General features: G+C 42.8%; 1 protein-coding gene and 2 long non-coding RNA genes across 10 annotated transcripts in view; 1 reads left to right on the top strand and 2 right to left on the bottom strand.

Annotated features, from left to right (window-relative positions):
- Nucleotides 1-22,324, top strand: part of LOC127923344 (UTP--glucose-1-phosphate uridylyltransferase-like) — a gene marked incomplete at its 5' end in the record, with an annotated part of 64,314 nt that extends 41,990 nt beyond the window's left edge. Inside the window, 3 exons of the mRNA XM_052507359.1 lie at nt 4,128-4,268; nt 4,806-5,003; nt 22,043-22,324. Coding sequence (XP_052363319.1) covers nt 4,128-4,268; nt 4,806-5,003; nt 22,043-22,309 — 606 coding nt within the window. The remainder of the gene's footprint in view (nt 1-4,127; nt 4,269-4,805; nt 5,004-22,042) is intronic.
- On the bottom strand, nt 17,792-21,018 carry LOC127923341 (uncharacterized). 7 transcript variants are annotated; one of them, XR_008114161.1, is made up of 6 exons: nt 20,885-21,018; nt 20,332-20,639; nt 20,017-20,142; nt 19,590-19,890; nt 18,841-19,029; nt 17,792-18,525 (listed from the first exon to the last, which is right to left on the bottom strand). It is a non-coding gene; the product is annotated as an uncharacterized LOC127923341 (long non-coding RNA). The 7 variants fall into 7 exon arrangements; XR_008114159.1 differs by lacking the exon at nt 17,792-18,525 and having other exon boundaries at nt 18,534-19,029; nt 20,332-20,394; nt 20,514-20,639; XR_008114157.1 differs by lacking the exon at nt 17,792-18,525 and having other exon boundaries at nt 18,534-19,029.
- A 28-nt stretch (nt 22,325-22,352) lies between the features above and the next one.
- Nucleotides 22,353-27,325, bottom strand: LOC127923342 (uncharacterized). Of its 2 annotated transcripts, none has more exons than XR_008114166.1 (3): nt 27,245-27,325; nt 23,071-23,400; nt 22,353-23,018 (listed from the first exon to the last, which is right to left on the bottom strand). It is a non-coding gene; the product is annotated as an uncharacterized LOC127923342 (long non-coding RNA). The 2 variants fall into 2 exon arrangements; XR_008114165.1 differs by lacking the exon at nt 27,245-27,325 and adding an exon at nt 25,395-25,575.
- Between the last annotated feature and the right edge of the window lie 616 nt (nt 27,326-27,941).

Genomic DNA, 27,941 nt, shown 5'->3' with positions numbered 1-27,941 from the left:
GCCCTCTGTCCCAGGTACCCTGTATTAATAAAGAGTCCCTCCTGCCTTCTGTCCCAGGTACACCACCTGCCCACTGTCCCAGGTACCCCACACACACAATAAAGAGTCCCTCCTGCCCTCTGTCCCAGGTACCCCGATAGTACACACAAAGAGTCCCTCCTGCCCTCTGTCCCAGGTACACCCGTATTAATAAAGAGTCCCTCCTGCCCTCTGTCCCAGGTACCCACACACAATAAAGAGTCCCTCCTGCCACACCCAGGTACACCACCTGCCCTCTGTCCCAGGTACCCACATTAATAAAGAGTCCCTCCTGCCCTCTGTCCCAGGTTCCCCGTACCCTCCTGCCCTCTGTCCCAGGTACCCCACACACAATAAAGAGTCCCTCCTGCCCTCTGTCCCAGGTACCCCCGTACCCTCCTGCCCTCTGTTCCAGGTTCCCGTATTACAGTCCCTCCTGCCACTGTCCCAGGTACCCCGTATTAATAAAGAGTCCCTCCTGCCTGTGGCCACAGACATTGGTATGACGGGTGAGAACGCTGACGTGTGGTATCCTCCTGGCCACACACACGCACACACACACACACACTGCTGGATCAGCTCACACACACACACACACACACACACACACACACACACACACACACACACACACACACACACACACACACACACACACACACACACACACACACACACACACACACACACACACACAGAGAGGCAAGGTTCTTTCAAAGTGCTTTCCTCACCATCTTAAATAAGCATGCCCCTTTCAAAAAATCTAGAACTAAGAACAGATACAGCCCTTGTTTCACTCCAGACCTGACTGCCCTCGACCAGCACAAAAACATCCTGTGGCGGACTGCAATAGCATCGAACAGTCCCCGCGATATGCAACTGTTCAGGGAAGTCAGGAACCAATACACGTAGTCAGTCAGGAAAGCAAAGGCTACCTTTTCCAACAGAAATTTGCATCCTGTAGCTCTAACTCCAAAAAGTTCTGGGACACTAAAGTCCATGGAGAACAAGAGCACCTCCTCCCAGCTGCCCACTGCATTGAGGCTTGGTAACACTGTCACCACCGATAAATCCATGATAATCAAACATTTCAATAAGCATTTCTCAACGGCTGGCCATGCTTTCCTCCTGGCTACCCCAACCCCGGCCAACAGCTCCGCCCCCCCGCAGCTTCTTGCCCAAGCCTCCCCAGCTTCTCCTTCACCCAAATAGCAGATGTTCTGAAAGAGCTGCAAAACCTGGACCCGTACAAATCAGCTGGGCTAGACAATCTGGACGATTTCTTTCTAAAACTATCCGCTGCCATTGTTGTAACGCCTATTACCAGTCTGTTCAACCTCTCTTTTGTATCGTCCGAGATCCCTAAAGATTGGAAAGCTGCCGCGGTCATCCCCCTCTTCAAAGGGGGTGACACTCTAGACCCAAACTGTTATAGACCTATATCCATCCTGCCCTGCCTCTCTAAAGTATTCGAAAGCCAAGTTAATAAACAGATCACTGACCCTTTCGAATCCCACTGTACCTTCTCCGCTGTGCAATCCGGTTTCTGAGCTGGTCATGGGTGCACCTCAGCCACGCTCAAGGTACAAAACGATATCAGTAGTACTGTGCAGCTGTCTTCATCGACCTGGCCACGGCTTTTCGACTCTGTCAATCACCGTATTCTTATCGGCAGACTCAATAGCCTTGGTTTCTCAAATGATTGCCTCGCCTGGTTCACCAACTTCTTCGCAGACAGTGTGTTCAGTTCAGTGTGTTCAGTGTGTCCCTGTTGTCCGGACCACTGGCAGTCTATATGGGGGTATCACAGGGTTCAATTCTCGGGGTGACTCTTTTCTCTGTATATATCAACAATGTCGCTCTTGCTGCGGGTGATTCCCTGATCCACCACGACGCAGACGACACCATTCTGTATACTTCTGGCCCTTCTTTGGACACTGTGTTAACTAACCTCCAAACAAGCTTCAATGCCATACAACACTCCTTCCATGGCCTCCAACTGCTCTTAAACGCGAGTAAAACCAAATGCAACCGTTCACTGCCCGCACCCGCCCGACCAGCATCACTACCCTGGACGGTTCCGACCTAGAATAATACAACTACAAATACCCATGTGTCTGGCTAGACTGTAAACTCTCCTCCAGACTCATATCAAACATCTCCAATCCAAAATCAAATCTAGAGTCGGCTTTCTATTCCGCAACAAAGCCTCCTTCACTCACGCTGCCAAACTTACCCTAGTAAAACTGACTATCCTTCCGATCCTCGACTTCGGCGATGTCATCTACAAAATAGCTTCCAATACTCTACTCAGCAAACTGGATGCAGTCTATCACAGTGCCATCCGTTTTGTTACCAAAGGCCCTTATACCACCCACCACTGCGACCTGTGTGCTCTCGTCGGCTGGCCCTCGCTACATATTCGTCGCCAGACCCACTGGCTCCAGGTCATCTATAAGTCTATGCTAGGTAAAACTCAGCCTTACCTCAGCTCACTGGTCACGATAACAACACCCAACCGTAGCACGCGCTCCAGCAGGTATATCTCACTGGTCATCCCCAAAGCCAACACCTACTTTGGCCGCCTTTCCTTCCAGCTCTCTGCTGCCAGTGACTGTAACAAATTGCAAAACTCGCCATCTGAGCAGTTAACCGATCGCTGCAGCTGTACATAGTCCATCTGTAAATAGCCCATCCAGTCTACCTACCTCATCCCCATATTGTTTTTATTTACTTTTCTGCTCTTTTGCACACCAATATCTCTATTTGCACATCATCATCTGCTCATTTATCACTCCAGTGTTAATCTGCTAAATTGTAATTACTCTGCTACTATGGCCTATTTATTGCCTACCTCCTCACGCCATTTGCACACAATGTATATACACTTTCTTTCTTTTCTATTGTGTTATTGACTGTACGGTTGTTTATTCCATGTAACTCTGTGTTGTTGTTTGTGTCGCACTGCTTTGCTTAATCTTGGCCAGGTCGCAGTTGTAAATGAGAACTTGTTCTCAACTGGCCTCCCTGGTTAAATAAAGGTGTTCTCAACTGGCCTCCCTGGTTAAATAAAGGTGTTCTCAACTGGCCTCCCTGGTTAAATAAAGGTGTTCTCAACTGGCCTCCCTGGCTAAATAAAGGTGTTCTCAACTGGCCTCCCTGGTTAAATAAAGGTGAAATAAATAAATAAATAAATAAAAATATATAAAAGTTAACCACCCTATCTGCAGCACTCACCACTTTTTAAAGAAAATAGTTCTTTTATTTATACAATTTGTAAATTATATTAAATAATTCAGCCGTCGCTGCTATTGATACTATGTTTCTTCTCTTGTGTAAAATGTTAATTCCATAACGTTGTAAAACCACAGGGCAGCAAAGTCAAACAATCGAGTTCCCAGGCACCAATATACCACAGGAGGTTGGTGGCACATTAATCGGGGAGGAGGGGCTCGTGGTAATGGCTGGAGCAGAATCATTGGAACGGTATCAAATGGTTTCCATGGTTTCCAGGTGTTTGATGCCATTCCATCTGCCCCGTACCGGTCGTTATTACGAGCCGTTCTCTCCTCAGCAGCATCCCGTGAAATATACACTGAATATACCAAACCTTAGGAACACTTTCCTAATATTGAGTTACACCCCAGGAAGACTAGCTGCTGGCGCAACAGCTAATGGGGATCCTGATAAAATACCCCCTCTCCTCTTCAGGAGTACATCTTTGTGGATCCTAATAAAATACCCCCCTCTTCAGGAGTACATCTTTGTGGATCCTAATAAAATACCCCCCTCTCCTCTCAGGAGTGCATCTTTGTGGATCCTAATAAAATACCCCCCTCTTCAGGAGTACATCTTTGTGGATCCTAATAAAATACCCCCCTCTTCAGGAGTACATCTGTGTGGATCCTAATAAAATACCCCCCTTCAGGAGTACATCTGTGTGGATCCTAATAAAATACTTTCAGGAGTACATCTTTGTGGTTCCATAATAAAATACCCCCCTCCTCCTCAGGAGTACATCTGTGTGGATCCTAATAAAATACCCCCCTCCTCCTCAGGAGTACATCTGTGTGGATCCTAATAAAATACCCCCCCCCCCTCCTCCTCAGGAGTACATCTTTGTGTCTAACATTGATAACCTGGGTGCTACGGTGGACCTGAACATCCTGCATCACCTGGTGAGCCAGCCCAACGGGAAACGCTGTGAGTTCATCATGGAGGTCACCGACAAGACCCGCGCTGACGTCAAGGTGGGTGGCAGGAGGAGGGAGGCGGATGGCCATGTTGTGGTCTCTGTTAGTGGTTTATTCTGTCTTCTTTATTCACCTCTCACTATTAACACATCATTTTATTCAGAGTTTATAAACAGTTGATTCAATTGTTGTTAATTCATTCAATTGTTTGTTAATTCATTAATGTGGAATTGGTATATCTTCTTCTTTTTTTTACTTTTAAATTAATTATATATAGCCATTTACTTTTAAAGAATATAACGTATAAATAAATAATGAGCTTTAGTTAAACTGTACTACCCCATCAGAACCCAAAATAACCTCTTTCTCTCTCTCTCTCTGTCTCTCTCTGTCTCTCTGTCTTTCTCTGTCTCTCTCTGGCTCTCTGTCTCTCTCTGTCTCTGTCTCTCTGTCTCTGTGTCTCTGTCTCTCTCTGTCTGTCTCTTTCTCTGTCTTTCTCTCTCTGTCTCTGTCTCTCTGTCTCTCTGTGTCTGTCTCTTTCTCTGTCTTTCTCTCTCTGTCTCTGTCTCTGTCTCTCTGTCTCTGTCTCTCCAGGGCGGTACTCTTATTCAGTATGATAACAAGCTGCGTCTGCTGGAGATAGCCCAGGTCCCCAAGGCCCATGTAGATGAGTTCAAATCAGTCACCAAGTTCAAGATATTCAACACCAACAACCTGTGGATCTCTTTGGGCGCCATCAAGAGGCTGCAGGAGCAGAACGCCATGGACATGGAGATCATCGTTAACCCCAAGGTGAGAGACCAGACGGGCAGGCATACACACACACACACACACACACACACACACACACACACCACACACACACACCGTGCAGGTTGTGCATAGGTCAACATACACACACACACACACCGTGCAGGTTGTGCATAGGTCAACATACACACACACACACACCACACACACCACACACACACCGTGCAGGTTGTGCAAAGGTCAACATACACACACACATATACACACACACACACCGTGCAGGTTGTGCATAGGTCAACATACACACACACACACCGTGCAGGTTGTGCATAGGTCAACATACACACACACACACTGTGCAGGTTGTGCATAGGTCAACATACACACACAAAACCCACTTAGCTCGGTACAGTTTGATGCTGTTTCGGTCAAGGCAGTCCAGCTCAGGTCAGACCAGCTGAATGTATATATTCTGTCTCAGAATGACTAATAGAATCGACTGAGCCCCTTATCCATATGTTGGATCCACCAAATGGTTAATAGTCAAAATCAAATCAAATGTTATTTGTCACATACACTTGGTTAGCGGATGTTAATGCGAGTGTAGCGAAATGCTTGTGCTTCTAGTTCCAACGAGTAATCTAACCTAACAATTTCACAACAACTACCTTATACACACAAGTGTAAAGGGATGAAGAATATGTACATACAAATATATGAATGAGTGATGGTACAGAACGACATAGGCAACATGCAGTAGATGGTATAGAGTACAGTATATACATATGAGATGAGTAATGTAGGGTATGTAAACAAGATGCAGTAGATGGTATAGAGTACAGTGATACATATTTTATGAGTAATTTTTCCATTATTAAAGATGCAGCTAGATGTATGAGTCAGTGTATACATATGAGATGAATAATGTTAGTGATATGTAAACAGATGCTGATGGTATAGAGTACAGTATATACATATGAGATGAGTAATGTAGGGTATGTAAACATATACAAGTGCGTTGTTTAAAGTGGCTAGTGATACATTTATTATATAGATTTTTCCATTATTAAAGTGGCTGGAGTTGAGTCAGTATGTTGGCAGCAGCCACTCAATGTTAGTGGTGGCTGTTTAACAGTCTGATGGCCTTGAGATAGAAGCTGTTTTTAAGTCTCTCGGTCCCAGCTTTGTTGCACCTGTACTGACCTCGCCTTCTGGATGATAGTGGGGTGAACAGGCAGTGCTCTTGATTGTGCATCTGTAAAAGTCTAATTTCAACAGCTGACAATATTGAATAAATCAACTGTAAACTTGTCAATGAGGAGGCAGAGAGACATTGGTGCACAATTCCTCTTGAGTTACACTCCGACTCAAAACACCTGCTCTGTTCCCACACCTCTCATCCAGTAAAGTAGGAACAAGTTAAGTATTTGGTCCTATATTCATAACACACAATGACTCCATCAAGCTTTGTGCCCAATAGAAATGAATGGTAAATAATGTATTGTGTCATTTTGGAGTCGCTTCTATTGTAAATAAGAACATAATATGTTTCTAAACACTTCTACATTAATGTGGATGCTACCATGATTACTGATAGTCCTGAATTAATCATGAATAATGATGAGTAAGAAAGTTACAGATGCACAAATATTATACCCTCCCAAAAATGCTAACCTCCCCTGTTATTGTAATGGTGAGATGTTAGCATGTGTTGGGGGTATGCTAACCTCCCCTGTTATTGTAATTGTGAGATGTTAGCATGTGTTGGGGGTATGCTAACCTCCACTGTTATTGTAATGGTGAGATGTTAGCATGTGTTGGGGGTATGCTAACCTCCCCTGTTATTGTATTTGTGAGATGTTAGCATGTGTTGGGGTTATGCTACCCTCCCCTGTTATTGTAATTGTGAGATGTTAGCATGTCTTAGGAGTATGCTAACCTCACCTGATATTGTAAAGATTGAGATATTAGCATGTCTTGGGGGTATGCTAACCTCCCCTGTTATTGTAAGGCTGAGATGTTAGAATGTCTTGGGGGTAGGCTAACCTCCCCTGTTATTGTAATGGTGAGATGTTAGCATGTCTTGGGGGTATGCTAACCTCCCCTGTTATTGTAATTGTGAGATGTTAGCATGTGTTGGGGTTATGCTAACCTTATGCTGTCCTGCAGTCTCACATTGTGAGATGTTAGCATGTCTTAGGAGTATGCTAACCTCACCTGATATTGTAAAGATTGAGATATTAGCATGTCTTGGGGTTATGCTAACCTCCCCTGTTATTGTAATTGTGAGATGTTAGCATGTGTTGGGGTTATGCTAACCTTATGCTGTCCTGCAGTCTCACATTGTGAGATGTTAGCATGTCTTAGGAGTATGCTAACCTCACCTGCTATTGTAAAGATTGAGATATTAGCATGTCTTGGGGGTATGCTAACCTCCCCTGTTATTGTAAGGCTGAGATGTTAGAATGTCTTGGGGGTATGCTAACCTCCCCTGTTATTGTAAGGGCGAGGTTAGAATGTCTTAGGGGTAGGCTAACCTCCCCTGTTATTGTGAGGGCGAGATGTTAGCATGTCTTAGGGGTATGCTAACATCCCCTGTTATTGTAAGGCTGAGATGTTAGCATGTCTTGGAGGGAGGCTAACCTCCCCTGTTATTGTAAGGCTGAGATGTTAGCATGTCTTGGGGGTATGCTAACATCCCCTGTTATTGTAAGGCTGAGATGTTAGCATTTCTTGGGGGTATGCTAACATCCCCTGTTATTGTAAGGCTGAGATGTTAGCATGTCTTAGGGGTATGCTAACATCCCCTGTTATTGTAAGGCTGAGATGTTAGCATGTCTTAGGGGTATGCTAACATCCCCTGTTATTGTAAGGCTGAGATGTTAGCATGTCTTGGAGGGAGGCTAACCTCCCCTGTTATTGTAAGGCTGAGATGTTAGCATGTCTTAGGGGTATGCTAACATCCCCTGTTATTGTAAGGCTGAGATGTTAGCATGTCTTAGGGGTATGCTAACATCCCCTGTTATTGTAAGGCTGAGATGTTAGCATGTCTTGGAGGGAGGCTAACCTCCCCTGTTATTGTAAGGCTGAGATGTTAGCATGTCTTGGGGGTATGCTAACCTCCCCTGTTATTGTAAGGCTGAGATGTTAGCATGTCTTGGGGTTGTGATATTTATTCGTCCGTAAACTTTCTCACTCATCATTATTTATCAAATACCCTCAAATTAAAGCTGCACTTTAACCTCATAGTCACTGTATTATTTCAAATCCAAAGTGCTGGAGTACAGAGACAAAACAGCAAACCATTTGTCACTGTCCCAAAACTATTGGAGCTCCCTGTATGTAGAGTAAAGTGCTGCCTACAGAGGGACACCACCACGCCGTTCCAGAGGACAACCCTCCTCAATAAATGATGCCCTGCAGTCTCACTAAAGCCCAGAGGACAACCCTCCTCAATAAATGATGTCCTGCAGTCTCACTAAAGCCCAGAGGACAACCCTCCTCAATAAATGATGTCCTGCAGTCTCACTAAAGCCCAGAGGACAACCCTCCTCAATAAATGATGCCCTGCAGTCTCACTAAAGCCCAGAGGACAACCCTCCTCAATAAATGATGTCCTGCAGTCTCACTAAAGCCCAGAGGACAACCCTCCTCAATAAATGATGTCCTGCAGTCTCACTAAAGCCCAGAGGACAACCCTCCTCAATAAATGATGCCCTGCAGTCTCACTAAAGCCCAGAGGACAACCCTCCTCAATAAATGATGTCCTGCAGTCTCACTAAAGCCCAGAGGACAACCCTCCTCAATAAATGATGTCCTACAGTCTCACTAAAGCCCAGAGGACAACCCTTCTCAATAAATGATGTCCTGCAGTCTCACTAAAGCCCAGAGGACAACCCTTCTCAATAAATGATGTCCTACAGTCTCACTAAAGCCCAGAGGACAACCCTTCTCAATAAATTATGTCCTGCAGTCTCACTAAAGCCCAGAGGACAACCCTCCTCAATAAATGATGCCCTACAGTCTCACTAAAGCCCAGAGGACAACCCTCCTCAATAAATGATGCCCTACAGTCTCACTAAAGCCCAGAGGACAACCCTCCTCAATAAATGATGTCCTACAGTCTCACTAAAGCCCAGAGGACAACCCTCCTCAATAAATGATGTCCTGCAGTCTTACTAAAGCCCAGAGGACAACCCTTCTCAATAAATGATGTCCTGCAGTCTCACTAAAGCCCAGAGGACAACCCTCCTCAATAAATGATGTCCTACAGTCTCACTAAAGCCCAGAGGACAACCCTTCTCAATAAATGATGTCCTGCAGTCTCACTAAAGCCCAGAGGACAACCCTTCTCAATAAATGATGCCCTGCAGTCTCACTAAAGCCCAGAGGACAACCCTCCTCAATAAATGATGTCCTACAGTCTCACTAAAGCCCAGAGGACAACCCTTCTCAATAAATGATGTCCTGCAGTCTCACTAAAGCCCAGAGGACAACCCTCCTCAATAAATGATGTCCTACAGTCTCACTAAAGCCCAGAGGACAGCCCTTCTCAATAAATGATGTCCTGCAGTCTCACTAAAGCCCAGAGGACAACCCTCCTCAATAAATGATGTCCTACAGTCTCACTAAAGCCCAGAGGACAGCCCTTCTCAATAAATGATGTCCTGCAGTCTCACTAAAGCCCAGAGGACAACCCTTCTCAATAAATGATGCCCTGCAGTCTCACTAAAGCCCAGAGGACAACCCTTCTCAATAAATTATGTCCTACAGTCTCACTAAAGCCCAGAGGACAACCCTTCTCAATAAATGATGCCCTGCAGTCTCACTAAAGCCCAGAGGACAACCCTCCTCAATAAATGATGTCCTGCAGTCTCACTAAAGCCCAGAGGAGAACCCTTCTCAATAAATGATGTCCTGCAGTCTCACTAAAGCCCAGAGGACAACCCTTCTCAATAAATGATGCCCTGCAGTCTCACTAAAGCCCAGAGGAGAACCCTTCTCAATAAATGATGTCCTACAGTCTCACTAAAGCCCAGAGGACAACCCTTCTCAATAAATGATGTCCTGCAGTCTCACTAAAGCCCAGAGGAGAACCCTCCTCAACAAATGATGTCCTGCAGTCTCACTAAAGCCCAGAGGAGAACCCTTCTCAATAAATGATGTCCTGCAGTCTCACTAAAGCCCAGAGGACAACCCTCCTCAATAAATGATGCCCTGCAGTCTCACTAAAGCCCAGAGGACAACCCTCCTCAATAAATGATGTCCTGCAGTCTCACTAAAGCCCAGAGGACAACCCTCCTCAATAAATGATGTCCTGCAGTCTCACTAAAGCCCAGAGGACAACCCTCCTCAATAAATGATGCCCTGCAGTCTCACTAAAGCCCAGAGGACAACCCTCCTCAATAAATGATGTCCTGCAGTCTCACTAAAGCCCAGAGGACAACCCTCCTCAATAAATGATGTCCTGCAGTCTCACTAAAGCCCAGAGGACAACCCTCCTCAATAAATGATGCCCTGCAGTCTCACTAAAGCCCAGAGGACAACCCTCCTCAATAAATGATGTCCTGCAGTCTCACTAAAGCCCAGAGGACAACCCTCCTCAATAAATGATGTCCTACAGTCTCACTAAAGCCCAGAGGACAACCCTTCTCAATAAATGATGTCCTGCAGTCTCACTAAAGCCCAGAGGACAACCCTTCTCAATAAATGATGTCCTACAGTCTCACTAAAGCCCAGAGGACAACCCTTCTCAATAAATTATGTCCTGCAGTCTCACTAAAGCCCAGAGGACAACCCTCCTCAATAAATGATGCCCTACAGTCTCACTAAAGCCCAGAGGACAACCCTCCTCAATAAATGATGCCCTACAGTCTCACTAAAGCCCAGAGGACAACCCTCCTCAATAAATGATGTCCTACAGTCTCACTAAAGCCCAGAGGACAACCCTCCTCAATAAATGATGTCCTGCAGTCTTACTAAAGCCCAGAGGACAACCCTTCTCAATAAATGATGTCCTGCAGTCTCACTAAAGCCCAGAGGACAACCCTCCTCAATAAATGATGTCCTACAGTCTCACTAAAGCCCAGAGGACAACCCTTCTCAATAAATGATGTCCTGCAGTCTCACTAAAGCCCAGAGGACAACCCTTCTCAATAAATGATGCCCTGCAGTCTCACTAAAGCCCAGAGGACAACCCTCCTCAATAAATGATGTCCTACAGTCTCACTAAAGCCCAGAGGACAACCCTTCTCAATAAATGATGTCCTGCAGTCTCACTAAAGCCCAGAGGACAACCCTCCTCAATAAATGATGTCCTACAGTCTCACTAAAGCCCAGAGGACAGCCCTTCTCAATAAATGATGTCCTGCAGTCTCACTAAAGCCCAGAGGACAACCCTCCTCAATAAATGATGTCCTACAGTCTCACTAAAGCCCAGAGGACAGCCCTTCTCAATAAATGATGTCCTGCAGTCTCACTAAAGCCCAGAGGACAACCCTTCTCAATAAATGATGCCCTGCAGTCTCACTAAAGCCCAGAGGACAACCCTTCTCAATAAATTATGTCCTACAGTCTCACTAAAGCCCAGAGGACAACCCTTCTCAATAAATGATGCCCTGCAGTCTCACTAAAGCCCAGAGGACAACCCTCCTCAATAAATGATGTCCTGCAGTCTCACTAAAGCCCAGAGGAGAACCCTTCTCAATAAATGATGTCCTGCAGTCTCACTAAAGCCCAGAGGACAACCCTTCTCAATAAATGATGCCCTGCAGTCTCACTAAAGCCCAGAGGAGAACCCTTCTCAATAAATGATGTCCTACAGTCTCACTAAAGCCCAGAGGACAACCCTTCTCAATAAATGATGTCCTGCAGTCTCACTAAAGCCCAGAGGAGAACCCTCCTCAACAAATGATGTCCTGCAGTCTCACTAAAGCCCAGAGGAGAACCCTTCTCAATAAATGATGTCCTGCAGTCTCACTAAAGCCCAGAGGAGAACCCTTCTCAATAAATGATGTCCTGCAGTCTCACTAAAGCCCAGAGGACAACCCTCCTCAATAAATGATGCCCTGCAGTCTCACTAAAGCCCAGAGGACAACCCTCCTCAATAAATGATGTCCTGCAGTCTCACTAAAGCCCAGAGGAGAACCCTTCTCAATAAATGATGCCCTGCAGTCTCACTAAAGCCCAGAGGACAACCCTCCTCAATAAATGATGTCCTGCAGTCTCACTAAAGCCCAGAGGAGAACCCTTCTCAATAAATGATGCCCTGCAGTCTCACTAAAGCCCAGAGGACAACCCTCCTCAATAAATGATGTCCTGCAGTCTCACTAAAGCCCAGAGGACAACCCTCCTCAATAAATGATGCCCTGCAGTCTCACTAAAGCCCAGAGGAGAACCCTTCTCAATAAATGATGCCCTGCAGTCTCACTAAAGCCCAGAGGACAACCCTCCTCAATAAATGATGTCCTGCAGTCTCACTAAAGCCCAGAGGAGAACCCTTCTCAATAAATGATGCCCTGCAGTCTCACTAAAGCCCAGAGGAGAACCCTTCTCAATAAATGATGTCCTACAGTCTCACTAAAGCCCAGAGGACAACCCTTCTCAATAAATGATGCCCTGCAGTCTCACTAAAGCCCAGAGGACAACCCTCCTCAATAAATGATGTCCTACAGTCTCACTAAAGCCCAGAGGAGAACCCTTCTCAATAAATGATGTCCTGCAGTCTCACTAAAGCCCAGAGGACAACCCTTCTCAATAAATTATGTCCTACAGTCTCACTAAAGCCCAGAGGAGAACCCTCCTCAATAAATGATGTCCTACAGTCTCACTAAAGCCCAGAGGAGAACCCTTCTCAATAAATGATGTCCTACAGTCTGACTAAAGCCCAGAGGAGAACCCTTCTCAATAAATTATGTCCTACAGTCTCACTAAAGCCCAGAGGAGAACCCTTCTCAATAAATGATGTCCTACAGTCTCACTAAAGCCCAGAGGAGAACCCTTCTCAATAAATTATGTCCTACAGTCTCACTAAAGCCCAGAGGACAACCCTTCTCAATAAATTATGTCCTACAGTCTCACTAAAGCCCAGAGGACAACCCTCCTCAATAAATGATGTCCTACAGTCTCACTAAAGCCCAGAGGAGAACCCTTCTCAATAAATGATGTCCTGCAGTCTCACTAAAGCCCAGAGGACAACCCTCCTCAATAAATGATGTCCTGCAGTTTCACTAAAGCCCAGAGGACAACCCTCCTCAATAAATGATGTCCTGCAGTCTCACTAAAGCCCAGAGGACAACCCTCCTCAATAAATTATGTCCTGCTGTCTCAATAAAGCCCAGAGGACAACCCTTCTCAATAAATGATGTCCTGCAGTCTCACTAAAGCCCAGAGGACAACCCTCCTCAATAAATGATGTCCTACAGTCTCACTAAAGCCCACATTCTAAAACCTCTTTACTGCAGATAAAGAGTGTTTGTGTGGATGGGTGTGTGAGTCTGCATGTGGGCAGGGGTGGGGGGTGTGCATGGCTGTATTAACTAAGATTACACTTCTCATTCAAAGTGAATCGATTGAGTGGTCTACGATAAGGATGGCTGGTCGACGAATCACAATCAAATGATTCGTTGAGAACCACGAGACAAAAGTACAAAGGTCTTTTAAAGCCAAGATACACTCCTTTAAACCTACATGACGACAACAGATATATAGGACGGGTCACAAGGTTAAGATCTGTATGATATATAATTCATAGCAGACAGTATCTGCTGTGTCAACAGTTTTCATTGTATAGACCAGTGTCTGGCCCTCCGACTCAAACTGGAGCCATCTCTTCCTGGTAGATAGAACATTAACTCATGTTCTGGAATGTTCTTCACAGAGTTACAGAGTGCCTCTGCCCTGAGACATTACAGAGTGGAGCTGCCCTGAGACATTACAGAGTGACTCTGCCCTGAGACATTACAGAGTGGAGCTGCCCTGAGACATTACAGAGTGGAGCTGCCCTGAGACATTACAGAGTGGAGCTGCCCTGAGACATTACAGAGTGGAGCTGCCCTGAGACATTACAGAGTGGCTCTGCCCTGAGACATTACAGAGTGGAGCTGCCCTGAGACATTACAGAGTGGCTATGCCCTGAGACATTACAGAGTGACTCTGCCCTGAGACATTACAGAGTGACTCTGCCCTGAGACATTACAGAGTGGCTATGCCCTGAGACATTACAGAGTGGCTATGCCCTGAGACATTACAGAGTGGCTCTGCCCTGAGACATTACAGAGTGGCTCTGCCCTGAGACATTACAGAGTGGCTATGCCCTGAGACATTACAGAGTGGCTCTGCCCTGAGACATTACAGAGTGGCTATGCCCTGAGACATTACAGAGTGGCTATGCCCTGAGACATTACAGAGTGGAGCTGCCCTGAGACATTACAGAGTGGAGCTGCCCTGAGACATTACAGAGTGGAGCTGCCCTGAGACATTACAGAGTGGCTATGCCCTGAGACATTACAGAGTGGCTATGCCCTGAGACATTACAGAGTGGAGCTGCCCTGAGACATTACAGAGTGGCTCTGCCCTGAGACATTACAGAGTGGCTATGCCCTGAGACATTACAGAGTGGCTCTGCCCTGAGACATTACAGAGTGGCTATGCCCTGAGACATTACAGAGTGGCTATGCCCTGAGACATTACAGAGTGGAGCTGCCCTGAGACATTACAGAGTGGAGCTGCCCTGAGACATTACAGAGTGGAGCTGCCCTGAGACATTACAGAGTGGAGCTGCCCTGAGACATTACAGAGTGGAGCTGCCCTGAGACATTACAGAGTGGAGCTGCCCTGAGACATTACAGAGTGGAGCTGCCCTGAGACATTACAGAGTGGAGCTGCCCTGAGACATTACAGAGTGGAGCTGCCCTGAGACATTACAGAGTGGAGCTGCCCTGAGACATTACAGAGTGGAGCTGCCCTGAGACATTACAGAGTGGAGCTGCCCTGAGACATTACAGAGTGGAGCTGCCCTGAGACATTACAGAGTGGAGCTGCCCTGAGACATTACAGAGTGGAGCTGCCCTGAGACATTACAGAGTGGAGCTGCCCTGAGACATTACAGAGTGGAGCTGCCCTGAGACATTACAGAGTGGAGCTGCCCTGAGACATTACAGAGTGGAGCTGCCCTGAGACATTACAGAGTGACTCTGTCCTGAGACATTACAGAGTGGAGCTGCCCTGAGACATTACTGAGTGGCTCTGCCCTGAGACATTACAGAGTGGAGCTGCCCTGAGACATTACAGAGTGGAGCTGCCCTGAGACATTACAGAGTGGAGCTGCCCTGAGACATTACAGAGTGGAGCTGCCCTGAGACATTACAGAGTGACTCTGCCCTGAGACATTACAGAGTGACTCTGCCCTGAGACATTACAGAGTGGAGCTGCCCTGAGACATTACTGAGTGGCCCTGCCCTGAGACATTACAGAGTGGAGCTGCCCTGAGACATTACAGAGTGGAGCTGCCCTGAGACATTACAGAGTGGAGCTGCCCTGAGACATTACAGAGTGACTCTGCCCAGAGACATTACAGAGTGACTCTGCCCTGAGACATTACTGAGTGGAGCTGCCCTGAGACATTACAGAGTGACTCTGCCCTGAGACATTACAGAGTGGCTATGCCCTGAGACATTACAGAGTGGCTCTGCCCTGAGACATTACAGAGTGGCTCTGCCCTGAGACATTACAGAGTGGCTATGCCCTGAGACATTACAGAGTGGCTATGCCCTGAGACATTACAGAGTGGCTCTGCCCTGAGACATTACAGAGTGGCTATGCCCTGAGACATTACAGAGTGACTCTGCCCTGAGACATTACAGAGTGACTCTGCCCTGAGACATTACAGAGTGACTCTGCCCTGAGACATTACAGAGTGACTCTGCCCTGAGACATTACAGAGTGACTCTGCCCTGAGACATTACAGAGTGACTCTGCCCTGAGACATTACAGAGTGACTCTGCCCTGAGACATTACAGAGTGACTCTGCCCTGAGACATTACAGAGTGACTCTGCCCTGAGACATTACAGAGTGACTCTGCCCTGAGACATTACAGAGTGACTCTGCCCTGAGACATTACAGAGTGACTCTGCCCTGAGACATTACAGAGTGGAGCTGCCCTGAGACATTACAGAGTGACTCTGCCCTGAGACATTACAGAGTGACTCTGCCCTGAGACATTACAGAGTGGAGCTGCCCTGAGACATTACAGAGTGACTCTGCCCTGAGACATTACAGAGTGACTCTGCCCTGAGACATTACAGAGTGACTCTGCCCTGAGACATTACAGAGTGACTCTGCCCTGAGACATTACAGAGTGACTCTGCCCTGAGACATTACAGAGTGACTCTGCCCTGAGACATTACAGAGTGACTCTGCCCTGAGACATTACAGAGTGGAGCTGCCCTGAGACATTACAGAGTGGAGCTGCCCTGAGACATTACAGAGTGACTCTGCCCTGAGACATTACAGAGTGACTCTGCCCTGAGACATTACAGAGTGACTCTGCCCTGAGACATTACAGAGTGACTCTGCCCTGAGACATTACAGAGTGACTCTGCCCTGAGACATTACAGAGTGACTCTGCCCTGAGACATTACAGAGTGACTCTGCCCTGAGACATTACAGAGTGACTCTGCCCTGAGACATTACAGAGTGACTCTGCCCTGAGACATTACAGAGTGACTCTGCCCTGAGACATTACAGAGTGGAGCTGCCCTGAGACATTACAGAGTGACTCTGCCCTGAGACATTACAGAGTGACTCTGCCCTGAGACATTACAGAGTGACTCTGCCCTGAGACATTACAGAGTGACTCTGCCCTGAGACATTACAGAGTGACTCTGCGCTGAGACATTACAGAGTGACTCTGCCCTGAGACATTACAGAGTGACTCTGCCCTGAGACATTACAGAGTGACTCTGCCCTGAGACATTACAGAGTGACTCTGCCCTGAGACATTACAGAGTGACTCTGCCCTGAGACATTAAAGAGTGACTCTGCCCTGAGACATTACATAGTGACTCTGTCCTGAGACATTACAGAGACTGCTACTTCTATTGGATATACAATGCCTTGGGAAAGTATTCAGACCCCTTGACTTTTTCCACATTTTGTTACGTTACAGCCTTATTCTAAAATGGATTCAATTCTTGTTTTTTCATCATCAATCTACGTACTCCATAATGACAAAGTAAAAACAGGGTTTTGTAAATTGAAATATCATATTTACATAAGTATTTACTTTACTCAGTACTTTGTTGAAGCAGTGATCACAGCCTCCAGTCTTCTTGGGTATGACTCTACAAGCTTGGCACACCTGTATTTGGGGAGTTTCTCCCGTTCTTCTCGGCAAATCCTCTCAAGCTCTGTCAGGTTGAATGGGGCGCGTTGCTGCACAGCTATTTTTAGGTCTCTCCAGAGATGTTCAAGTCCGGGCTCTGGCTGGGCCACACACAAGGACATTTAGGACATTCAAGCCACTTCTGCTTTGTCTTAGCTGTGTGCTTAGGGTCATTGTCCTGTTAGAAGGTGAACCTTCGCCACAGTCTGAAGTCATGGGCACTCTGGAGCAGGATCAAGGATCTCTCTGTACTTTGCTCCGTTCATCTTTTCCTAGTCTCCCAGTCCCTACCGCTGAAAAACATCCCCACGGCAAGATGCTGCCACCACCATGCTTCACCGTAGGGATGGTGCCAGGTTTTCTCCAGATGTGACGCTTTGCATTCAGGCCAAAGAGTTCAATCTTGGTTTGATCAGACCAGAGAGTCTTGTTTCTCATGATCTGAAAGTCTTTAGGTGCCTTTTGGCAAACTCCAAGCGGGCTGTCATGTGCCCTTTACTGAGGAGTGGCTTCCATCTGGCCACTCTACCATAATGGCCTGATTGGGGGAGTGATGCAGAGAGGTTGTTAGATGTAGGTAACAGAACACTACTGTATATTATAGAACTACTGACCTGATGTTGTTAGCTAGTAGATGTAGTGAACAGAACACTACTGTATATTATAGAACTACTGACCTGATGTTGTTAGCTAGTAGATGTAGTGAACAGAACACTACTGTATATTATAGAACTACTGACCTGATGTTGTTAGCTAGTAGATGTAGTGAACAGAACACTACTGTATATTATAGAACTACTGACCTGATGTTGTTAGCTAGTAGATGTAGTGAACAGAACACTACTGTATATTATAGAACTACTGACCTGATGTTGTTAGCTAGTAGATGTAGTGAACAGAACACTACTGTATATTATAGAACTACTGACCTGATGTTGTTAGCTAGTAGATGTAGTGAACAGAACACTACTGTATATTATAGAACTACTGACCTGATGTTGTTAGCTAGTAGATGTAGTGAACAGAACACTACTGTATATTATAGAACTACTGACCTGATGTTGTTAGCTAGTAGATGTAGTGAACAGAACACTACTGTATATTATAGAACTACTGACCTGATGTTGTTAGCTAGTAGATGTAGGTAACAGAACACTACTGTATATTATAGAACTACTGACCTGATGTTGTTAGCTAGTAGATGTAGTGAACAGAACACTACTGTATATTATAGAACTACTGACCTGATGTTGTTAGCTAGTAGATGTAGTGAACAGAACACTACTGTATATTATAGAACTACTGACCTGATGTTGTTAGCTAGTAGATGTAGTGAACAGAACACTACTGTATATTATAGAACTACTGACCTGATGTTGTTAGCTAGTAGATGTAGTGAACAGAACACTACTGTATATTATAGAACTACTGACCTGATGTTGTTAGCTAGTAGATGTAGTGAACAGAACACTACTGTATATTATAGAACTACTGACCTGATGTTGTTAGCTAGTAGATGTAGGTAACAGAACACTACTGTATATTATAGAACTACTGACCTGATGTTGTTAGCTAGTAGATGTAGGTAACAGAACACTACTGTATATTATAGAACTACTGACCTGATGTTGTTAGCTAGTAGATGTAGGTAACAGAACACTACTGTATATTATAGAACTACTGACCTGATGTTGTTAGCTAGTAGATGTAGTGAACAGAACACTACTGTATATTATAGAACTACTGACCTGATGTTGTTAGCTAGTAGATGTAGTGAACAGAACACTACTGTATATTATAGAACTACTGACCTGATGTTGTTAGATGTAGGTAACAGAACACTACTGTATATTATAGAACTACTGACCTGATGTTGTTAGCTAGTAGATGTAGTGAACAGAACACTACTGTATATTATAGAACTACTGACCTGATGTTGTTAGCTAGTAGATGTAGTGAACAGAACACTACTGTATATTATAGAACTACTGACCTGATGTTGTTAGCTAGTAGATGTAGTGAACAGAACACTACTGTATATTATAGAACTACTGACCTGATGTTGTTAGCTAGTAGATGTAGTGAACAGAACACTACTGTATATTATAGAACTACTGACCTGATGTTGTTAGCTAGTAGATGTAGTGAACAGAACACTACTGTATATTATAGAACTACTGACCTGATGTTGTTAGCTAGTAGATGTAGTGAACAGAACACTACTGTATATTATAGAACTACTGACCTGATGTTGTTAGATGTAGGTAACAGAACACTACTGTATATTATAGAACTACTGACCTGATGTTGTTAGATGTAGGTAACAGAACACTACTGTATATTATAGAACTACTGACCTGATGTTGTTAGCTAGTAGATGTAGTGAACAGAACACTACTGTATATTATAGAACTACTGACCTGATGTTGTTAGCTAGTAGATGTAGTGAACAGAACACTACTGTATATTATAGAACTACTGACCTGATGTTGTTAGCTAGTAGATGTAGGTAACAGAACACTACTGTATATTATAGAACTACTGACCTGATGTTGTTAGCTAGTAGATGTAGTGAACAGAACACTACTGTATATTATAGAACTACTGACCTGATGTTGTTAGCTAGTAGATGTAGTGAACAGAACACTACTGTATATTATAGAACTACTGACCTGATGTTGTTAGCTAGTAGATGTAGGTAACAGAACACTACTGTATATTATAGAACTACTGACCTGATGTTGTTAGCTAGTAGATGTAGGTAACAGAACACTACTGTATATTATAGAACTACTGACCTGATGTTGTTAGCTAGTAGATGTAGTGAACAGAACACTACTGTATATTATAGAACTACTGACCTGATGTTGTTAGCTAGTAGATGTAGTGAACAGAACACTACTGTATATTATAGAACTACTGACCTGATGTTGTTAGCTAGTAGATGTAGTGAACAGAACACTACTGTATATTATAGAACTACTGACCTGATGTTGTTAGCTAGTAGATGTAGGTAACAGAACACTACTGTATATTATAGAACTACTGACCTGATGTTGTTAGATGTAGGTAACAGAACACTACTGTATATTATAGAACTACTGACCTGATGTTGTTAGCTAGTAGATGTAGTGAACAGAACACTACTGTATATTATAGAACTACTGACCTGATGTTGTTAGCTAGTAGATGTAGGTAACAGAACACTACTGTATATTATAGAACTACTGACCTGATGTTGTTAGCTAGTAGATGTAGGTAACAGAACACTACTGTATATTATAGAACTACTGACCTGATGTTGTTAGCTAGTAGATGTAGTGAACAGAACACTACTGTATATTATAGAACTACTGACCTGATGTTGTTAGATGTAGGTAACAGAACACTACTGTATATTATAGAACTACTGACCTGATGTTGTTAGCTAGTAGATGTAGTGAACAGAACACTACTGTATATTATAGAACTACTGACCTGATGTTGTTAGCTAGTAGATGTAGTGAACAGAACACTACTGTATATTATAGAACTACTGACCTGATGTTGTTAGCTAGTAGATGTAGGTAACAGAACACTACTGTATATTATAGAACTACTGACCTGATGTTGTTAGCTAGTAGATGTAGTGAACAGAACACTACTGTATATTATAGAACTACTGACCTGATGTTGTTAGCTAGTAGATGTAGTGAACAGAACACTACTGTATATTATAGAACTGCTGACCTGATGTTGTTAGCTAGTAGATGTAGTGAACAGAACACTACTGTATATTATAGAACTACTGACCTGATGTTGTTAGCTAGTAGATGTAGTGAACAGAACACTACTGTATATTATAGAACTACTGACCTGATGTTGTTAGCTAGTAGATGTAGTGAACAGAACACTACTGTATATTATAGAACTACTGACCTGATGTTGTTAGCTAGTAGATGTAGTGAACAGAACACTACTGTATATTATAGAACTACTGACCTGATGTTGTTAGCTAGTAGATGTAGTGAACAGAACACTACTGTATATTATAGAACTACTGACCTGATGTTGTTAGCTAGTAGATGTAGTGAACAGAACACTACTGTATATTATAGAACTACTGACCTGATGTTGTTAGCTAGTAGATGTAGTGAACAGAACACTACTGTATATTATAGAACTACTGACCTGATGTTGTTAGCTAGTAGATGTAGTGAACAGAACACTACTGTATATTATAGAACTACTGACCTGATGTTGTTAGCTAGTAGATGTAGTGAACAGAACACTACTGTATATTATAGAACTACTGACCTGATGTTGTTAGCTAGTAGATGTAGTGAACAGAACACTACTGTATATTATAGAACTACTGACCTGATGTTGTTAGCTAGTAGATGTAGTGAACAGAACACTACTGTATATTATAGAACTACTGACCTGATGTTGTTAGCTAGTAGATGTAGTGAACAGAACAGTGTGTGTGTGTGTGTGTGTGTGTGTGTGTGTGTGTGTGTGTGTGTGTGTGTGTGTGTGTGTGTGTGTGTGTGTGTGTGTGTGTGTGTGTGTGTGTGTGTGTGTGTGTGTGTGTGTGTGTGTGTGTGTGTGTGTGTGTGTGTGTGTGTGTGTGTGTGTGTGTGTGTGTGTGTGTGTGTGTGTGTGTGTGTGCGCGTGCGCGTGTGCGTGTGTCTCACTAACCACCTGTTCTCCTGCCAGACACTGGACGGCGGTCAGAACGTGATCCAGCTGGAGACGGCGGTGGGCGCGGCCATCAAGAGCTTCGACAACGCCCTGGGCATCAACGTGCCGCGATCCCGCTTCCTGCCCGTCAAGACCGTCTCCGACCTCCTATTGGTCATGTCCAACCTCTACAGCCTGGAGGCGGGCTCTCTCACCATGAGCCAGAAGAGAGAGTTCCCTACCACGCCCCACGTCAAGCTGGGCAGCTCCTTTACTAAGGTAACTAACATAACCTTACTATAACTACTAACTAAACTTAACCACGCCCCACGTCAAGCTGGGCAGCTCCTTTACTAAGGTAACTAACATAACCTTACTATAACTACTAACTAAACTTAACCACGCCCCACGTCAAGCTGGGTAGCTCCTTTACTAAGGTAACTAACGTAACCCTAACCTTACTGTAACTACTAACTAACCTTAACCACACCCCACGTCAATCTGGGCAGCTCCTTTACTAAGGTAACTAACGTAACCCTAATCTTACTATAACTACTAACTAACCTCCTTTACTAAGGTAACTAACGTAACCCTAACCTTACTGTAACTACTAACTAACCTTAACCACACCCCACGTCAATCTGGGCAGCTCCTTTACTAAGGTAACTAACGTAACCCTAACCTTACTGTAACTACTAACTAACCTCCTTTACTAAGGTAACTAACGTAACCCTAACCTTACTGTAACTACTAACTAACCTCCTTTACTAAGGTAACTAACGTAACCCTAACCTTACTATAACTACTAACTAACCTCCTTTACTAAGGTAACTAACGTAACCCTAACCTTACTGTAACTACTAACTAACCTCCTTTACTAAGGTAACTAACGTAACCCTAACCTTACTGTAACTACTAACTAACCTCCTTTACTAAGGTAACTAACGTAACCCTAACCTTACTGTAACTACTAACTAACCTCCTTTACTAAGGTAACTAACGTAACCCTAACCTTACTATAACTACTAACTAACCTCCTTTACTAAAACTAACGTAACCCTAACCATACTATAACTACTAACTAACCTCCTTTACTAAGGTAACTAACGTAACCCTAACCTTACTATAACTACTAACTAACCTCCTTTACTAAGGTAACTAACGTAACCCTAACCTTACTATAACTACTAACTAACCTCCTTTACTAAGGTAACTAACGTAACCCTAACCTTACTATAACTACTAACTAACCTCCTTTACTAAGGTAACTAACGTAACCCTAACCTTACTATAACTACTAACTAACCTCCTTTACTAAGGTAACTAACGTAACCCTAACCATACTATAACTACTAACTAACCTCCTTTACTAAGGTAACTAACGTAACCCTAACCTTACTATAACTACTAACTAACCTCCTTTACTAAGGTAACTAACGTAACCCTAACCTTACTATAACTACTAACTAACCTCCTTTACTAAGGTAACTAACGTAACCCTAACCTATAACTACTAACTAACTAACTAACCCTAACCTTACTATAACGTAACCTCCTTTTACTAAGGTAACCTCCTTTACTAAGGTAACTAACGTAACCCTAACCTTACTATAACTACTAACTAACCTCCTTTACTAAGGTAACTAACGTAACCCTAACCTTACTATAACTACTAACTAACCTCCTTTACTAAGGTAACTAACGTAACCCTAACCTTACTATAACTACTAACTAACCTCCTTTACTAAGGTAACTAACGTAACCCTAACCTTACTATAACTACTAACTAACCTCCTTTACTAAGGTAACTAACGTAACCCTAACCTTACTATAACTACTAACTAACCTCCTTTACTAAGGTAACTAACGTAACCCTAACCTTACTATAACTACTAACTAACCTCCTTTACTAAGGTAACTAACGTAACCCTAACCTTACTATAACTACTAACTAACCTCCTTTACTAAGGTAACTAACGTAACCCTAACCTTACTATAACTACTAACTAACCTCCTTTACTAAGGTAACTAACGTAACCCTAACTATAACTTACTATAACTACCCTAACCTAACTACTAACTAACCTCCTTTACTAAGGTAACTAACGTAACCCTAACCTTACTATAACTACTAACTAACCTCCTTTACTAAGGTAACTAACGTAACCCTAACCTTACTATAACTACTAACTAACCTCCTTTACTAAGGTAACTAACGTAACCCTAACCTACTATAACTACTAACTACTATAACTAACTAACTAACCTCTTTACTACTAACTAACCTCCTTTACTAAGGTAACTAACGTAACCCCCTAACCTTACTATAACTACTAACTAACCTCCTTTACTAAGGTAACTAACGTAACCCTAACCTTACTATAACTACTAACTAACCTCCTTTACTAAGGTAACTAACGTAACCCTAACCTTACTATAACTACTAACTAACCTCCTTTACTAAGGTAACTAACGTAACCCTAACCTTACTATAACTACTAACTAACCTCCTTTACTAAGGTAACTAACGTAACCCTAACCTTACTATAACTACTAACTAACCTCCTTTACTAAGGTAACTAACGTAACCCTAACCTTACTATAACTACTAACTAACCTCCTTTACTAAGGTAACTAACGTAACCCTAACCTTACTATAACTACTAACTAACCTCCTTTACTAAGGTAACTAACGTAACCCTAACCTTACTATAACTACTAACTAACCTCCTTTACTAAGGTAACTAACGTAACCCTAACCTTACTATAACTACTAACTAACCTCCTTTACTAACGTAACCCCTAACGTAACCCTAACCTTTACTAAGGTAACTAACTACTAACTAATAACTACTAACTAACCTTTTACTAAGGTAACTAACGTAACCCTATAACCTAACTACTATAACTACTAACCCTAACCTCCTTTACTAAGGTAACTAACGTAACCCTAACCTACTATAACTACTAACTAACCTCCTTTACTAAGGTAACTAACGTAACCCTAACCTTACTATAACTACTAACTAACCTCCTTTACTAAGGTAACTAACGTAACCCTAACCTTACTATAACTACTAACTAACCTCCTTTACTAAGGTAACTAACGTAACCCTAACCTTTACTAAGGTAACTACTAACTAACCTCTATAACTACTAACTAACCTCCTTTACTAAGGTAACTAACGTAACCCTAACCTTTTACTATAACTACTAACTAACCTCCTTACTAAGGTAACTAACGTAACCCTAACCTTACTATAACTACTAACTAACCTCCTTTACTAAGGTAACTAACGTAACCCTAACCTTACTATAACTACTAACTAACCTCCTTTACTAAGGTAACCTAACCTTACTAAACTACTAACTAACGGTAACCCCTAACCATACTATAACTACTAACTAACCTCCTTTACTAAGGTAACTAACGTAACCCTAACCTTACTATAACTACTAACTAACCTCCTTTACTAAGGTAACTAACGTAACCCTAACCTTACTATAACTACTAACTAACCTCCTTTACTAAGGTAACTAACGTAACCCTAACCTTACTATAACTACTAACTAACCTCCTAACCTTACTAAACTACTAACTAACGTCCTTTAACCCTAACCTTACTATAACTACTAACTAACCTCCTTTACTAAGGTAACTAACGTAACCCTAACCTTACTATAACTACTAACTAACCTCCTTTACTAAGGTAACTAACGTAACCCTAACCTTACTATAACTACTAACTAACCTCCTTTACTAAGGTAACTAACGTAACCCTAACCTTACTATAACTACTAACTAACCTCCTTTACTAAGGTAACTAACGTAACCCTAACCTTACTATAACTACTAACTAACCTCCTTTACTAAGGTAACTAACGTAACCCTAACCTACTATAACTACTAACTAACCTCCTTTACTAAGGTAACTAACGTAACCCTAACCTTACTATAACTACTAACTAACCTCCTTTACTACCTTAACCCTAACCTATACTATAACTACTAACTAACCTCCTTTACTAAGGTAACTAACGTAACCCTAACCTTACTATAACTACTAACTAACCTCCTTTACTAAGGTAACTAACGTAACCCTAACCTTACTATAACTACTAACTAACCTCCTTTACTAAGGTAACTAACGTAACCCTAACCTTACTATAACTACTAACTAACCTCCTTTACTAAGGTAACTAACGTAACCCTAACCTTACTATAACTACTAACTAACCTCCTTTACTAAGGTAACTAACGTACCCTAACCTAACTACCTAACCTCCTTTACTAAGGTAACTACTAACCCTAACCTCCTTAACTACTAACTACTAAAGGTAACTAACGTAACCCTAACCTTACTATAACTACTAACTAACCTCCTTTACTAAGGTAACTAACGTAACCCTAACCTTACTATAACTACTAACTAACCTCCTTTACTAAGGTAACTAACGTAACCCTAACCTTACTATAACTACTAACTAACCTCCTTTACTAAGGTAACTAACGTAACCCTAACCTTACTATAACTACTAACTAACCTCCTTTACTAAGGTAACTAACGTAACCCTAACCTTACTATAACTACTAACTAACCTCCTTTACTAAGGTAACTAACGTAACCCTAACCTTACTATAACTACTAACTAACCTCCTTTACTAAGGTAACTAACGTAACCCTAACCTTACTATAACTACTAACTAACCTCCTTTACTAAGGTAACTAATGTAACCCTAACCTTACTATAACTACTAACTAACCTCCTTTACTAAGGTAACTAACGTAACCCTAACCTTACTATAACTACTAACTAACCTCCTTTACTAAGGTAACTAACGTAACCCTAACCTTACTATAACTACTAACTAACCTCCTTTACTAAGGTAACTAACGTAACCCTAACCTTACTATAACTACTAACTAACCTCCTTACTAAGGTAACTAACGTAACCCTAACCTTACTATAACTACTAACTAACCTCCTTTACTAAGGTAACTAACGTAACCCTAACCTTACTATAACTACTAACTAACCTCCTTTACTAAGGTAACTAACGTAACCCTAACCTTACTATAACTACTAACTAACCTCCTTTACTAAAGGTAACTAACGTAACCCTAACCTTACTATAACTACTAACTAACCTCCTTTACTAAGGTAACTAACGTAACCCTAACCTTACTATAACTACTAACTAACCTCCTTTACTAAGGTAACTAACGTAACCCTAACCATACTATAACTACTAACTAACCTCCTTTACTAAGGTAACTAACGTAACCCTAACCTTACTATAACTACTAACTAACCTCCTACTAACTAACCTCCTTTACTAAGGTAACTAACGTAACCCTAACCATACTATAACTACTAACTAACCTCCTTTACTAAGGTAACTAACGTAACCTAACCTTACTATAACTACTAACTAACCTCCTTTACTAAGGTAACTAACGTAACCCTAACCTTACTATAACTACTAACTAACCTCCTTTACTAAGGTAACTAACGTAACCCTAACCTTACTATAACTACTAACTAACCTCCTTTACTAAGGTAACTAACGTAACCTAACCTTACTATAACTACTAACTAACCTCCTTTACTAAGGTAACTAACGTAACCCTAACCTTACTATAACTACTAACTAACCTCCTTTACTAAGGTAACTAACGTAACCCTAACCTTACTATAACTACTAACTAACCTCCTTTACTAAGGTAACTAACGTAACCCTAACCTTACTATAACTACTAACTAACCTCCTTTACTAAGGTAACTAACGTAACCCTAACTTACTATAACTACTAACTAACCTCCTTTACTAAGGTAACTAATGTAACCTAACCATACTATAACTACTAACTAACCTCCTTTACTAAGGTAACTAACGTAACCCTAACCTTACTATAACTACTAACTAACCTCC

This window comes from Oncorhynchus keta, unplaced genomic scaffold, assembly GCF_023373465.1.
Source record: "Oncorhynchus keta strain PuntledgeMale-10-30-2019 unplaced genomic scaffold, Oket_V2 Un_contig_29365_pilon_pilon, whole genome shotgun sequence".
Lineage (NCBI taxonomy): Eukaryota > Metazoa > Chordata > Actinopteri > Salmoniformes > Salmonidae > Oncorhynchus > Oncorhynchus keta.
This window is presented reverse-complemented; position numbering and strand designations above follow the sequence as displayed.